Raw genomic sequence first — 17,044 nt, 5'->3', positions numbered from 1 at the left:
GCCCAACATTACACCTTGGAGGATCCCATTTAATTCCCACACCACCATGGGAGGTGGGTTATTATTATTATTGCCATCAGACAAACTAGGAAATTGAAGCCAGTGGCAGTTAAGTAAATTACTGAAGGGAAATAACATAAGGAATTGGTGATGGAGAAAGAGTATAAAGTCCTGCAGTCTACTCAGAGCTCATTCTTAGAGCCACCATGGTTCAGTAAGAGTTTATGGAACACCTTATGTGTATCCTGTGCTGATTAGACACTAGGAACACAGGAGTGAAAAAAGTCAGACCCAAATCCTTGAGCGTGTGAAACCTAAACGGCTCAAGAGCATTGTCATTTGCACCTCTTGTCCTGGCATAATTTTATTTTTACGTAAGATTTTTTTGATGTGGTTGTCCTACTCTTTTTTGTGAGCAGCCTGCCAGGCTCCTCTGTCCCTGGGATTACCCAGGCAAGAATACAGGAACCGGACCATTTTGAAAGTCTTCATTGAATTTGTTACAATATTGCTTCTGTTATACACACACACACACACACACACACACACACACACACACACACATATAGAGATAGACCAGGAGGCATGTGGGATCTTAGCTACCCAACCAGGGATGGAATCCACACCCCTTGCTTTGGAAGGCAAACTCTTAACCACTGGACTGCCAGGGAAATCCCTGTTCTGACATAATTTGTATTAGTGCTCCCTTCTCTCTCCAGAGTGTCTTGATTTGGATGATAAATAATATAGTTACCTTAAGTTACCTAAGCATCACAGTAGAGATGCTGAGAGCAGACAATAAACAAAATAATTAAAATATATAGGATGTTAAATGGTTTAGTCGGTGCAATGGAGAGAAAAATATAGCCCAAAGCCAGGGAGGGAATTCTGGCTTAGTAATGGAAAAAATGTCTTGATAAACAATGGGGGGAAATGGTTCTAGTATTTGTGGGAAAATTCTTACCTGTTTAAAATATAGGTTTTCAAATTTTGTTTACCTTTAGTTGATTTATAAAAGTATGCTGTTGGTTTTTGGATGGGCAAGGGTGTTCAGATGCCCTCTTCATTAGCTCAGTGTGGGGAAGAAAATGCACTGTTGAATTTGCAGGTGCTGGTTACAGTGAAACTTTCCATTTAGCCAGAAGCAGACAGCTTTGGCATCTGTGTGCTGGTACTGGATGAGAGAGGCACAATTACCTTCTTCGCTTTTTCCTCAGCAGGAACAAGGGGTGGAAGTGTGCACCCTGACCTAGTGTCTCCTGTCTTATATCGCGTGTTTATCCCAAAGGCAAAACAGTAGGTGAAGTATTTACCCCTCCAGCTGCAAAGCAAATGTACCTGTGTTAGCAGAAGGCATTGGGATGAGAACCAGCTGCCGGGGTAACAGATGGGACATGGAAGGGGGTCAAGAGATCCCCACAGTGGAAAAGGGGAAGATGCAGTATTGAGGACCTCATTGGCCACAGGCCTCGAAACCGTGGCTTCAGTTTCTTGACTTGAAGGAGGGATTCCTATGGCTTCCTCCCCTCTTCAGCTCAGAAGGAGAGATTACTATCATCACTGTCTTTTGGACTGAATGTTTACTTCCCCCCACCCCAATAAATTCACATGTTGAAATTCCGCTCCTCAGTGTGGTGGTGTTGGGAGGTGGGGCCTCTGAGAGGTAGTTAGGATGAGGTGAGGTCGTGAGGGTAGAGTCCTCACGAGCAGATTCAGCGCCCTTCTGAGAGTTATGAAAGAGCATGCTTTGTCTGCCATGTGAGTACAAAACCAGAAACCTACCACCTGAAAGGGGGCTCCCTAGAACCTGTGCTGGCACCTTGATCTCTAATTCCCTGCCTCTGAAACTGTGAGACATAAACTTCTGTTGTTTATAAGCCACCCAGTCTGTGGTGCTTTGTTGTAGCAGCTCGAGCTGGCTACAAATGTCTTGTGAGTTCTTCTCAAATATAGGCAGAAGCAGTACCGCATCCACAGCTTTGCAGTGCTTTGCGCTTTTCAGAGGCCGTGTGCGTATGGTGTGCCTGCACACGGGTATCTGTGTATGTGTGTCATCTGCCAGCTGGCTTCTGCGGCCTCACGGCAAGTTAGGTCTTTCCTAAAGTTGAAAGGCAATATATAAAAGCTGAGGTTCTGGTATCCAGCTTAGGGGATTCAAGTATAATACTTTCACTTGCTGACTGGCTGATCTAGGGCAAGCTGTGTAACCTTTCTGAGACTCAGTTTCCTCCTCTCCAAAATGAATGTAATCATGAGATAGATTCATAAAATTTTCATAAAGAATTACTGTGATAACCTGTATAAAGCCCGTTGCCTGTGCTTGGTGAGTGCTCAGTGTTGTTGTTCAGTTGCTCAGTAGTGTCCGGCTCTTTGTGATCCCATGGGGAGCTTACTGGGTGTTGCCTAAGTCTTTCATTTTTCTTGTGACTTGTCCAGGGTCATACAGCAGGTGAACAGAGCAGGACTAAAAATCCAAATCTGCTAGTGTGTTGTTCAGTGTTCTAATTTAGGTTTTTGTTCCTTATTTGACTCTGAGGCTGTTTGAATTGGAAAGAGCACGTGCTCAGTCACTCATTCATGTCTGACTCTTTGCGACCCCATGGACTGTAGACTGCCAGGCTCCTCTATCCATGGGGATTCTCCAGGCAAGAATACTGGAGTGGGTTGCTATGTCTTCCTCCAGGGCATCTTCCCAACCTAGGGATTGAACCCAGGTCTCCTGCATTGCAGGCAGATTCTTTACCATCTGAGCCACCAGGGAAGTCCAGGAAAAAGCATAGTCAATATTTAATCCAACCCGTTTTGGAAGTTCAAAGATGAAGTGCTTTATCTGAAGCCTTCTGCGTAAGCAGTGGTTGAGAACCAGAAACTGAGCTAGAAATCTGTATCTGTTAGGCCAGTGTTCTTTCTTGTGGCAACCAGTGTCCGGTCATAATATCTACCTGTTTTTTGTCTCCTCCTCTTAGGATAGACAAGAACATTCACGTTTGTAGTTCTAGAAATATGGTTGTCAATCGAGGCTCTCTTTTAGAATTTAGAATCCTTTTTAAAACAACTCAATTTCCAATGGCAAATCATCTGTTAAAGAAGCAGTGAAGAAATCGTGACAACAGTGATTTCACTAATAGCTTCTCAGGGGATATTGAAATGAAAATTTCTTCTTGATACTCCAGGCAGAACTATACACAGAGCACCTCTCTGCAGTGCAGTGCAAGATCACCAAAAGATCTCAGATGACCCTTTAAATATTTTTCTTTTGCTAAACAAGTAGTTCCTCCAAAGGAGATAAAGGGGAATTTAAATGATCTGGGGTTAATCTTCTTACAGGTTGGGATTCTTTGGGGTCATGGCAACACAGTTTTCCCCTAGCAGACTCCTCCTTGAATAAACAATCAAACACATCTTTGTCTTTGCCTGTTTTGATTTCAAGTGGAGGTACCAGGGGAGGTATTCCTCTTAGTTCCGGGAGGGGGCCTTTGCTTTCTTCCCTTAAAAAGTGATGGCTTATTTGGATGATGACATGCGCCAGAATGACAACCCTGGAGAAATCAGAGCACGGAATGACCCTTTGTAGAATGGGAGGGAGCCTTTTGCTTCAGCAGAAAATCTTCTTGGTCAATCTTATTTTAGTCCCCTGTGACCACAAATCAGAGCAACTTTGTATATGCATTCCAGTTTGATGCTCAGAACCTAAAACTTCCTTCAAAGGTCTTGAGTGCTTTGAGATGTTTCTTTTTATAACACTTTGAACAGTACAGCTTCACTGTTACACCAGGGAAACTGGGAAGAAATCCAGGGTTCAGCCTGTGGGAACCCGCCCCCCCGCCCCCCGCCACACTTCCTTCTAAGTGCTACCGCCTCCTGCTCAGAAGCCCTTCGAGTCCTTGCAACAGCTTTTGTCAGAAAGGTGAGGGCTTCCCCCAATCTATAGATGGAGGGATTTAAGCTCAATGAGTCTAAAGAACTTGGGAGCTATTACAGGAGCCACTGAAGTGGCAGATGCAGAACCATAATGGCCAAGATTAAGCAAACATTTATTTATATAGCAACTTCCTCAGCCCATAGAAGAGCATTTGCCTGTGGGCCTGGAAATGCCTGCCTTCGCCAGTGTGTGTTTGGAGATTGTGAGGTGAGAGTAGTTGGGCCGAGGGCTCCTTACACAGCCAAAAACTGTGTGACTGTGTGGAATGAACTCTCTTTCGGGTGGTTGTTTTTTGTAAATAAGAAAGCTGTTGCTGTAGCAGAGGTTTGGCAGTTGCTGTGAACAGGAGGCCATTGCTCAGCAAAGCAAGTTTCACTCTGTTAACACAGGAGTCGCTGTAGACCAAAGCAGCGGAGTAGAAATTGCAATTAAATTTGCTATCAATCACACCACTCAAGTATACTCCAAATTTTCTCAAACTTTTTTTTTTTTTTTTTTTTTTACATATTCTTGCTTAATTGAGTACTTTGCACTACTGGAGGTGTGAGTTTAAAGGGTTCAGGTGATAAACACCATGTAGTTGAGGAGCATTTTCTAAATCTGGTCTCTTTCTCACAGTTAAAAAAAAAAAAAGTAGTCTTCTTGAGGAAGTGCCTAGGCCACGTTTTTACCTGCCTCTCTCTTATTTTTTTCCCCCTCCAGTTTTTAAATCCTGGTTTTGATATGTCAGCTAGCTGAGAAGGCAGTTACAGGATTTTCTGGTACACATCACTTTTACGTTATGATGGAGAATTATGAGTCATTATGATGACTTTTCCATGGCTAGGTTTCTGAAGTGGTGTATATCTCATAAATTACAAAGTTTTCAGGATAACTCAAGGGATCATAACTGAAATGTTGCTCCTTTCCCCTCCAGGTGGCTGAATTATTTAAGAACTTGGGTGAAAACATGTGGCCTTCCCATTTTGCTGCCCTTCCCAGTGTCTGGTTAGCGCAAGGTTGGAAGGTTAATGTTAAACTTTTCATCACTTTCTTTCATTTTGTTTTTATCTGTTGGAGAGGAAAATCTTTTCCTCTACCTTCTTAGGTTCAGTGCATGGGGGCCTGCAAATTTAACTGACAAAAGCAGATAACAGGAGAAAAAAGCAATTTTATAAATGTTTTATGTGCATGGAAGTTCACAGAGAAGAAAAAAAAGTAAAAGTGTTAGTTGCTTAGTCGTGTCCAGCCCTTTATGACCCCATGGACTGTAGCCCACCAGGCCCCTCTGTCTATGGAATTCTCTAGGCAAGAATACTGGTGTGGGTTGCCATGCCCTACTCCAGGGGATCTTCTGACCCCAGAGTTGAACCCAGGTTTCCTGCATTGCAGGTGGATTCTTTATTGTCTGAGCTGCCAGGGAAGTAAAACTCAAAAGAATTATTTAGACTGGGGTGGGAGGGGTTTACATACCATTTTAATAAAAGAAAAGGGCATGTGGGCTTCCAGGGATGATAAGTTGTGGGACAGTAACTAGAAAGACATATAGGAAAACTAGCAGAAGATAGGGTTATTTTGGTAAGGTTTGTTTGTGCAGATTCATCATGGTGCCGGTTCTCTGTGTCTGGTGATAAGAGATGCTCTTCCCTTTCTGGTACTACAGAGAGGATACTGGTACTACTGATCCTCACAAATAGGAATTTATGCCCTGTTTTTAGGCTGAAAAGGGGAAGGGAGAACATTCTCAGTGTTTGTTGATTCTCAATTGCCTTCAGATCAAAATAATTCTCATGGCAGAGGAGTATATTTTGGGGTGACATATACTGATCTCATGTCCAACTTTTCATTTCTTATATCAGTGAGAAAATTGGTAAATAATGGATCTTGTCTCCCCACCTAAAAGATTTAGGGCTGCTTCTTGTAACAGATATCCTGAATTCCCCTCCTTGTAAACCAGTCTTGGTTACTTGATCTTAGAAAACAGGGGTCCTTCAAAGAGATTGTCATTGCCAATGTGATATACCATTAAAATAAAAAAAAAACTCCCACCACTTCTTATAAGTTTAAAAAATATATTGCATCTATAGTGTAAATTTCTATGTATTTTCTGACATTGATGAAGGAATTCAAACACAGTGGTAGAGGCAAGAGCCAGAGTTTAGGATGCAGCAGGACTTGAAGAAAGCAACGACAGATCCCCTTGTCCATGTGACCAGTCTGCCTCACTGAGAATTTCTGCAAAAATAAAGCAGAGAGTTTGGGGCAAGATGCACACGGCTCTCTCAACTCCCAGACCTCTGCATTTATAACAACTGTCAGGATGTGTAGTCTTCATCTCTGTGCAGAGAGAATTTCCACAAGCATCATAGTCCCCACACCAGGGGCTGGCCTTGGCTGGCACTTTTGTGAACATCCATTGTAACTGGGGGTTGACTGGATCCTTGACAAAGGAAAGTGTGTTGGAATAGACAGCTGTAAAGTCCTTTCAGCCTCGGGTCTCCCAGCCATGTTTTCAGCACATCTGTCTTCTCTCTTTTCTGCATCACAATTTTAATATAGAAACTCCGAACTAGAAGAGTGACTTAAATATATAGCTTCTACAATATACTCTGGTATATTCAGCATCCCGCTATTATCAGAGTGAAAATGTCAACCTTTTAACATCAGCCCTGGCTATATCTGAATATTAAAAGAGGCTTCTTTTGAAACCTTTTCATGTTTTGCTATTTATGCTACTCCCTGCCCCAGAGACTTAGAGGAAATAATCGCTCGGTTTTGTTTTCTTCCCTGTGAAATCCTTTCCAGTGTTAGACGGTCTGCCACTTTTTCCCTGACATTTCCTTTACATCGTGCAGCTATTCTAAACTGATGGTCACAGAGTCCTTCTCAATAACACAGAGACAAACGCTCTGCATAGCTGATAAATTATAAGCAGGCACCGCGTGTTAGCTTGATGGATGCTTATAGTGAATGTGTGTGAGTCATGGGTGTTATTTTTGGTCAAAAGAATTGTGTGAACTTTTCTCCTCTATTTTGAGTGCTTTGAAATGTACTACTTTTCTTTCTCTCTCTCTCTCTTTTTTTTTTTTTTGTTCTTTAAGGTGTTTGTCAAGGAATTAGGCACTGTAACAGAATAGTCATTTTCTAGTTTTCAAAGTTATCGTTTGGGAGTTGAGGAGGTGGAAGGACTGCATAGAAAAGAATTGTGTATTGACAAGTAAGCCAGCCTATGAAATGGGAAAGAAAATTACAGTCACCTGCTTTAGAAGGGGGATCTCCCCGACCTTCCCTACCCCAAGGGTCAGTTTGAAAGCTGGGGTAGATTATGGTGAATTCCCTTGGAGGACATATGATTCTAATTAACCATTGTTTTGCAGTTACTGTCAAAACGCTTGACTTTATTTTAGTAGATTTCTTTTCAGCCAGGCTGCAGAGTAAATAATGTTTGACAATCACATCACTACGTCTCTGAATCGCTGTTTCCTAAAGCAGCCCTGTCCTCTGCTTCACATATCACTGGAACCTTTGATATATAAACTGAGTGCCTGCCTCGCTCTGACACCCAAATACCAGGAAGTATCTCTGGGCTGAATGCTCTTCAAAGCAGGGCCTAAGGACCAGTGAAGGGCTGCAAGCTGCCATTTCTCATCCCTGTGACAAAGATAAGTGCAGGAATTGAGAGCAGGTGTTAAAATATTTTTTTTAATTAGAAGATAATTAATTTACAGTATTGTAATGGTGTCTGCCATACATCAACATGAATCAGCCATAGACATACATGTGTCCCCCCACTCCTGAATCTCCTTCCCACCTCCCTCCCCACCCCATCCCTCCAGGTTATCATAGAGCACTGGCTTTGGGTTCCCTGCATCATACATCAAATTCCAACAGGCTACCTATTTTACATATGGTAAACGTATATATTTCCTTGCTAGCAGTCTGACAGTACGTGTGATTTTATGTCAGGTGAATCTAACAAACACTTGGGGCCTTGAGGTCTTCTTCAATTTGTTTTCCTAGGAGTTGATCTCCATTGTATTTTGCACAAATACTGATCTGTGACAGATTGGAGGTCAGGGTCTTTCACCACCATGAGTTCAAGCTGTGCGGGTTAAGCTATTGTGGTTACATCGGCGAACAAAGGTCAGGGTCTTCCACCCACCTAAGGGGCTCAAGCAGTGATTGATTCAGAAAGAGCAGGTCAAGGACGTTGCAGATTTTTGTTGTTGTTAACTTTCACTGTTGCTCCCACAAGCGTTTCCTTCTGAACACCTCTTCCACTGTTTTAAGAGAAGCCGGCTCCTGTGAAGGTGAATTTTGCTGTGTCTCCTGCAGATGGGGTGCTGAGATGCTGCGTGCAGGTGCCAGCAGACTCCCTGAGGACACTTTCAACCACGCACCAGCCAGCACTGGGCTGCTCCTTGCACCCTGCCTCTGGGCCAGTCCCTGTGGCGTGGGGTGCCTGTCCCTCCATCTGCTGGGGAAGGATTATGCTTGCTGAGCTAATGTCTGGGAAGTGTTCTGGAGTTCCCTGGAGGAAAAGGAGAGGCTGCCCGCTTGTGATACTTTGTGCTAGCACAGGAGAGCTGCAAGAAGGAGGGGAGGAACCCAGAAAAGAAAATCAAGAATTGAATCATCTCTCTACTGCAGTCCCTGGGGTTAACCTGCCCTAGTGGTTTTGAACTGTTTTCCAAAGTGGACATCTTGTGATGTGAGAGCGAGAAGGAAGCCGGTTGCCTTCGCCCTACCTGGAACTTTCCCCGGGATATCCACAAGCCTCAAGCTTGCTGTTCCTCCTTTTCCAAGTCTTGGTTTAGACGTGGCCTTCCTTGCGACACCTTCTGTGATCTTTCCCCGGCACACGCCGTCCCTTTGCCTGCTCTGTTTGTTTCACATAGTACTCATCATTTAACTCATCAGTCATCATTCATTTTGTTGAAATATAATACAGTGAATATAATGTCATCTATTAAAATGTAAGTTTACAAGGGCAAGGGGCTGTGGACTAAAAAATTCGTCACAACTTTGAAAGTCGAGTTATTTGATTTGGTGGGAAGGTTAAGGAGTCTGAGCCCTGGAGGCAGCATCTCAATAGCTCTGAGAAAACTGCTCCGAGGAGGCAGGAGAGAGTCAGGCTATATACAAGTTTGCAATAAAGGGGCCAGGCAGTCAGTCTGAGCATCAAAGATTATTGTTAAGTAGTTAGGAAAACCAGATATCAAGCTAAGAATTTAGTGTTCTTCTATGTATGGGAAGATGCAAGCCTCTGGGCTCACTGAATTCATTCCTTTCATATGCACCTCAACTATCTGGGGCCAAATCCTGATTCTAGAATGTTTACATCCTTAATTCCTTGTTCACCTTAAGGGGTGGCAGGTGTGGTAGATGGCTGCTTCTTGCAGCCCCCTACCCCCACTCCTCAGCAATCGCCTTTGGGGGATGGCGGCATCTGCCGGATCGCTGGCATAGTGTTCCCTTTTGGGAGCCCCCATTCACATTAGGAGGCCAGAAATCATGGATGGCTGTGACATTTCTTGCCCACTGATATGGCAGGAAATACTTCATTTCACAAGACTTTGTCTGTATTGCTCACTGTTGTATCTCCAGAGTCTAAAAATTGTGCCTGACACATAGTGGACACTCCCTAAATATTTGTTGTCTAAATGAATGGGTGACTGAGTGCAGTGACAGGATGACAAAGAAGACAGCTGTGTCCAAGGAGCCTTTCTGCCAATCTGCCCAACTGTCCACTGAGTGAGTGAGTTGGAGCCACTGGAAGGGCAGAGTCAAAGAGAGATGACCAGCCTTTAACCAGTGTCTACTATACATCAAGCACTGTAGAAGATGTCCTAGGTTCATTATTCAGTGAAAGTATCAACTTATTACATGAACTATGTATGGTTAGCTCCATTTCATAGGTGAAGAAACTCAAGAGGTTAAGAGACTTACTTAAGGTCACCCAGTCCAGTTAGTGGCAGAACTGGGACCCAACTTAGTCTATGATTCCTTCTGGAGAAATTTCCAAAAGTCGTCTGTTGATCATAGTATCTCTTGTTTGTTTGCTCTCCTGCCTGCAAAATGGGGGTGAATTTTCCTTATCCTTCACCAAATTTTTATCTGATAAGGACAGGAATCTGGGAAAATTGGAAAACAACTATTACAAGATATGAACTTTGCAAATATGGGGTTGAGAATTAGATCACGTTTTTGAATAATGTTCACAAATAAGCAAGTGGAAATCAGGGCTGGGTTGAATCCTGCCAAGTGGGGATGAGCGGGGTTTCTATGCAATGTTACGTTCTATGAACTGGTTTCAGTTTTTTATTATTCCAGACATTTCTAGGCTAAGACCACAATCTTCAGACTCAACCTATTATCTTTAATATAAGAAATATTTATGGAGCATCCACTAGGTTCTCGAGGTAGACCAGTAGAGAGAACAAGGTTCCTTGCCCTTAACAGAACTTATCTCTTACTAGGGAGAGAGAGACGGGAAATAAACACTGAGCAATAAACATATGTCAACATATGGCAATAAACAAGAAAGTAAATTACATGGTATGTTAAGAGATGGAAGTGCCATGGAAATAAAAAGTAGTGCAGGGGAAAGGGCTTGGGCATTCAGGGGAGGTGGGCAGTTTGCACCATTAGACAGTGGTCCACATGGGCCTTTTGAAATGATGCACTTTGAACAAAGACCTCAAAAAGGTCAGGGAGTGAGCCAAGAGGTATCTGGGAGGGAGAGCATTCTAGTCCAAGAGAACTGACAGAGGGAGAGATGCTGAGATGGGTCCTGCCTGCACTATGCGGGGAACTGCCAGAAGGTGGGCTTGCGAGGAGCTGAATGGGGCCTACCTTGACAGTAGAGATGCTGGATATTCCAATGGCTGGAATATGGGAGATGAAATAAAGCGAGGAGTCAAGCGTGAGCCAAGGTTTAGTCTTTCACTTTCATTCCCCTTTAATTACCTAACATAACTGAGTATTCCTGGAAGTATTAGCATTGAAGTCTGGAGATTTAGCCAACTGCATTTGCACTCATCCACAAAGTCTCTGGATTTGAGTTTCTTCAGCTATCACAGGGCAGGAATCTAAAAGATGACTCTCAAACCCCTTGTATGACTGTTTCTGAAAAATGCCTCTTCAGGAGTCATATTCCGATTGCTGGCTTGCTTGCCTCCCTCCTTCCTTCATTCATTTATTCATCAGGAGTCTTTAAAACATTTGCTGAAATGAGAGCACTTCCTGGAGCAATGTCCTTGGAGGCTTAGGAAAGAGGAAAAAGAATCTGTACCTTTGAATAGTTCGTTTCTTCCTGTTGACGTTAGATAAGAGCACAATAAGCAAGGTGAGAATTAGAACAAATTAGCAAAATTTGAATAGTATAGAAGCAGCAGCCTTGGGAGGTAAAGTTGAATAGTAAGTTACAAGCTTGAATAGATGAAAGCATGCACATAGTTTGGGAACAGATGTAAATTCAAGTTCAGGGAACCTGAGAAGGGTGGGAGCATGGTAAAGGATGCTCAAGCGGTCCAGAGGAACTGGCTATGATGTGTTGATGAAGCTGGACTGAAGGAGGGGAGAACTGCCCATGTGGGCTAGCGGGATCTGGTCTGAGCAGGAAGAAATCTTAAGGAAGCGATGCCATTACAAAGACTGGACTGGAAGGCGCTCATCCTGGCTGTTTGGTACTCTGGGAACTAGAACAGGGGAATAAGGAGGTGAGCAAAGCAGCCTAGGAAGTTGTTGCATTACCCTGGATCCTGATTTCTGTAATCATGATACCTCACCAGTCTCTTGTCTGACTGATTTTTTTTTTGATCAAAATTCTGGGCATTAAGGTGGCAAAGAAAAGTTCATTAAACATGATCTATTTGAAGGAAAAAACTATCCAAACAAGGAAATGAAACTTTTCCATTATTGTCGGCCCAAAGTTAGCATTGAACTCTAGGACTGCTTGTAAGAGTTTTCATGAGGAGCTCTTTTTAAAAAAACGTCAATACCACGTCCTCCATCACTTGTCTGTGAGCCATTCTGGAAATAAAGAACATTCCCAAATTGAGGTTCATGGCCAATTTTATTTCCCTCCATGCGGTTGTAGTGGCATGATTTTCACACTCGCTATATTCGTACATGTGTTTACTCTAAAGGGCTTTGTGTGCTTCAGCTGGGCTTGGATGCTGACTGCAATAAGCCTAATAAAATGTCACATTTCTCCACTCCTCCATTTCTGATTATATTTCATAATGTGTTGATATTTGCAGGCTAATCTTGCACAACTATTGAGAGATTCTCAGGACCGAAATAAACATCTGGGAGAAGAAATTAAAGAACTTCAGCAAAGGCTCGGAGAAGTCCAGGGTGACAATAAGGTACTGTGAATATTTAAAGACAAGAAGCTCTCCTGAGTAGTTTTGTGCCATAGGTTTATGTATGGTGCATCAGAAAAATGTAATACAGCATTTGTGTAAAAATTTGTTATAGATTTTTACATTTACAATGGAAATTCAGTTCAGCATTTCTTATCTTTATTACATTCCCTTTGCATGTATGCGTGCACATGCGTCTGTGTGTGTTTCTGGGTTGCTCTAAAATATTGTCACAACCCATTGTAGAAGTTTCATTATGTTCAGCTTGGTGCCGAATAACATTGTGGTTGAGGGCAAAATAAAACCCAAATGCTATACTTTCTCCCTTCTATACAAATAATGGATTTGTGGCTCAGATGATTTGGAATTATTCACATTCGGTTTTGAATTTTAAGTAGTCATCCTACTAATTATGTTCACATAACCAATTTATTTTATTGCTAAATTTGGCAATTTGTATGGAACATTGCTCAAAATCCACTGCTTGGTATTAATCAAACTCCCCTGTTGGCAACGTTAATTATAAAATATGAACTCATAAACTCCAAACTAAATGTGAACACTCTCTCTCCCAGCTGAAGCTGTGAACAAAAGTACAATTGAGAAAAGGAAGAAAAACTACCCAAGTTTAATTCTGTCCCCCGCCCCCCAAATAATTTCCTGTTTTGCCAAGATAACTTCAATTTTAACTTCTTGCTAGAGGCAGCTTTCACAACAGGGATGGCCTTTGGAGTTTGACTCAAGAAAACTACATGGAAGGAGGTGCTTTCTTGGGAAATGTCTTTTGAATGGCACCAAATCCCCTGACAAATGATGGGCATGTTCAGCGTTGCTGGGAGTCATTGGTGATCAGGAGGTGCCATTTTGAAAGATGCTCATTCTTTTTTAAAAAAATGCACGGAAGTGTCTGGATCATCCAGAGAACCCTTCCATGACAAAAGAGCAGAGAGGATTGTGTGTTTACTGCTGGCTGAAGGGGCTCAACCTAAGGGCATACTGGGGAGTCCTCTACGCAGCCTCTTCTCCACTTGCTGCTGCTGCTGCTGTCACTTCAGTCGTGTCTGACTCTGTGCGACCCCATAGATGGCAGCCCACCAGGCTCCCCCATCCCTGGGATTCTCCAGGCAAGAACACTGGAGTGGGTTGCCATTTCCTTCTCCAATGCATGAAAGTGAAAAGTGAAAGTGAAGTCACTCAGTCGTGTCTGACTCTTCGTGGCCCCATGGACTGAAGCCTACCAGGCTCCTCCTTCCATGGGATTTTCCAGGCAAGAGTACTGGAGTGGGTTGTCATTGCCTTCTCCACTTCTCCACTTACTCTGCCTTTAAAATTTTTTTAAAAACTCTTGGATTTAACATACTATATTTGCAAAAGTAAGCTCTACTATTCTCAGTCATGAAATAGGAGGTGGATGAGAATGCCTAAGAAAGGTACTAATTAACCTTAGACAAGCTAATCAGGCCTTCCAAAATGATTTAAGCTCTGTAACCTAGGTGTTTGGTCAAAAATTAAAGGCCAGGCCTTCTTAGTCACTCCCATAAGTTATAACATCAGAGTAAGTTTTTCCAGAGACTAAAATCAGGCATGTACAATCCTGTCCTTTAAATGTGTAAAAATATTGCAGGAATTTTGAGATGAAATGGGGCTTCCTTGATGGCTCAGACAGTAAAGAATCTGCCTGCAATGCAGGAGACCTGGGTTAAATCCCTGGCTCCAAAAGAAGCCCTGCAGAAGTAAATGGCAACCCACTCCAGTATTCTTGCCTGGAGAATGCCATGGACAGAGGAGCCTGGCGGGCTACAGTCCATGGGGTCGCAAAGAGTTGGACACGACTAAGTGACTAATACACTTGGAAGTGATATAAATCCACAATATACTAAAACATTTTGAAACGTGATATTTGGATTCATGGTTCTTCTTGACTGATTTTTTTGCTTCTTTTCTTTTTTATTTTCTGGGCTACCCCCAACTCTCCTAAACACACCTCTGTCTCACCTTCTGGTCACTTATAATTGTATCACTTTGTAGGCATGAGATATTCTAGGCATTGACATTTGCAACTGATATTTCAAGGAAAGAAAGGGAGGGGGTGTGCACGTAAGTGTGTGTGTGAGTGTGTGTGAAATACTAAGTGCAGGTCTGGGGCTGCTTTTGCATTGGCACCATCTGAACTTCATGATTTCCCTGCATTCTGGGTCTTTATTCCAGTAGCTGAACACATTTATCAAACTTGCTTTTCTCAACCAAGGTTTAGGATTTAGTGACTCATTTTCATGGCCTGTGAAGTAATTTGCTTGCCAAAAGGTGCAGGGAAGATGTTATAATGTTCAGTAGACCCTGTATCTCAGTATCCAGACCTCTCCTCCTCAAAATAGACCAGCTACAGTGAGCCCCAGAAATTCCATTTATTCTCATTTGCATCTAAAGTAATAGGGCTGGTTTATTTTCAGCCCCCTGTGAGTCATGTTCATCCTCCCCCCTACCCTCACCCCCAGTCATCAGCATTAAGGCCAGATGACTCATTCAGTAATGACACCAGCCATCATGAGAAGCTCAGAGGCCTCTGTTGAAGGGTGGCCATGAGTGTGGTAGGAAATGAGTTAACCCCACCTTTGCTTTTTATTCATTGCATCACTCACAGCTCCAACCTTCCCATCACCTTCTGCATCCAGTCCCATCTCTCTACCTTGGTGTGCTGATCCCTATTATCTAGCCCCTCCTAATTTCTCCAGCCACATCTCTTGCCATTAGTCGCCTCATACCTCCACCCTGCAGTGCTCATTTCAGCCTCTTTCTGGAGCCATACTGCCGTGTGCCTCAGGGCCTTTGCACCTGCTGCCACAGTCTGGAACACTCTTCCCCTTTACTTCCGCAAACTCCCGCTCATCTTTCAGGTCATAGGTCAGATGTAGCCTTCTCCAACCCTTAGGGGCTTTCCTGCACACACCAACAGTGTCCTACTCTTTCCCCTCTGCTTGTACTTTTGTGGCTCTCCACCCATAAGCACAAACCCTTTGCAGGCCAAATTCCTGGTATCCTTAGGAATTAGCATTCTTAGTTTGTGATGCATAGATTTTATTTAATAGATCTTTTAAAATTTTTAATTGGAGGATAATTGCTTTACAATGTTGTGTTGGTTTCTGCCAAACAACAATGTGAATCAGCTATAAGTCTACATAAATACCCCCTCCCTCTTGAGCCTCCCTCCAACTCATACTCTATCCCACTCCTCTAGGTTGTCACAGAGCACTGGGTTGGGCTCCCTGTGTTACAGCAACTTCCCACTAGCTATCTGTTTTACACATGGTAACGTATATGTTTTGAGGCTACTCTCTCAATTCATCTGCCCTCTCCTTCACCCGTTATTCTCTATCTGTGTCTCTATTCCTACCCTGCAAATAGTGTGATCAGTACCATTTTTCTAGATTCCATATATATTTGTTCTCTTTGACTTACTTCACTCTGTGTAACAGGCTCTAGGTTCATCCACCTTAGTTCAACTGATTCAAATTCGTTCCTTTTTATGGCTGAGTAATATTCCATTTATATATGTACCACAACTTCTTTATCCATTCATCTATTGATGGACATCTAGGTTGCTTCCATGTCTTGGCTATTGTAAATAGTGCTACAGTGAATGTTGAGATACATGTGTCTTTTTGAATTATGGTTTTTCTCAGGGTATATGCCCAGTAGTGGGATTGCTGGGTCATATGGGAGTTTTACTCCTAGTTTTTAAGGAATCTCCATGCTGTTCTCCATAGTGGCTGTATCTATTTAATAACAGATCTTTATTGAAGCAATGGAATAGGATAAATGAATGAATAAAGGAAATGTAAAAAAAAGAGCAAAAAAGTTCAAGAAAGAGGAAGAGAAAAAGAAAAAGAACACAAGAAAATAGCAGACGGACTGCCCGTCTGGTTGTCATCACTAACTTGCTTTGTGGGGTGAAGACTAATTTAGAAATCTGGAGAAAGGAGTTAGAAAGCATACCATTCCATTCAAGAAAAACCTGAAGAAAACCAAACCTAAGCTGTGAGACCTTGGGAAACCCCTGGAGGGGTCAGGGAGAGCTGTGGCTGAGCCTAAGTAGATGTGGGATGAGACTCCTGCTCCTAGACTGGCTCAAGCCTATTCAATTCAAGAAATAATAATTGATGTTGTTTGATTCCTAACTCCCCATATTCTGAACAGAAGGGCTGATGGCATCAATTAGAAGCAACTATTAAAGTGGAATTTTTTTTTTTTTTTTATCTTCAAGTTGCCATTTTAACTGATGACCCTTCACCATATTTTGGGAAGCCCAGATTCTAGACGTTAAGTACATTTAAGAAACAAGGTGATAGAAAATTACTTGCCTTGGTAATTTTTTTTTTTGCCTTGGTTATTTTAAGGTAGACTAATTTTTCCATTTGTTCAGCTAGAGCCTTGTAACCCTACGTGCCATAAAGCATTTTCAAACAGCCTCTTGAGAGATTTGTTGCCACCCTGGCTTACAAGCAGCTTGGTACTCACACAGGGCTGGCAGGTGGATGGTGGGCTTCCATGATCAACATCACCTAGTATTCTCTGAGCATAGCCCAATAATTTCTCAAGGCTCGCAGACAGATACAACACCCTAGTCCAAACCAGACAAGAGGCGGGAAAAGGGAAGCCTAGTAGATGTCCTCCCCTTTCTTGATAATTATACCTCTGAAAGGTTAAAGAAGGAAGGGAGGACTTACACCTCCACAAATCTCCCTGGGGAAAGCTCTTCACGAGGGTGGATTGCCTA

The 17,044-nt window shown here is 42.8% G+C and overlaps 1 protein-coding gene across 3 annotated transcripts in view; it reads left to right on the top strand.

Moving 5' to 3' along the window:
- The window catches only part of CCDC149 (coiled-coil domain containing 149), a 120,078-nt gene that overhangs the window by 53,443 nt on the left and 49,591 nt on the right, over positions 1-17,044 (top strand). For all 3 annotated transcript variants that reach the window (XM_027544193.1, XM_027544191.1, XM_027544192.1), the window contains one exon: positions 12,166-12,273. In XM_027544193.1, coding sequence (XP_027399994.1) covers positions 12,166-12,273 — 108 coding nt within the window. The remainder of the gene's footprint in view (positions 1-12,165; positions 12,274-17,044) is intronic.

This window comes from Bos indicus x Bos taurus, chromosome 6, assembly GCF_003369695.1.
Source record: "Bos indicus x Bos taurus breed Angus x Brahman F1 hybrid chromosome 6, Bos_hybrid_MaternalHap_v2.0, whole genome shotgun sequence".
NCBI lineage: Eukaryota > Metazoa > Chordata > Mammalia > Artiodactyla > Bovidae > Bos > Bos indicus x Bos taurus.
The sequence above is the reverse complement of the archived record's forward strand: the minus strand, read 5'-3'. Positions and strand labels throughout refer to the sequence as shown.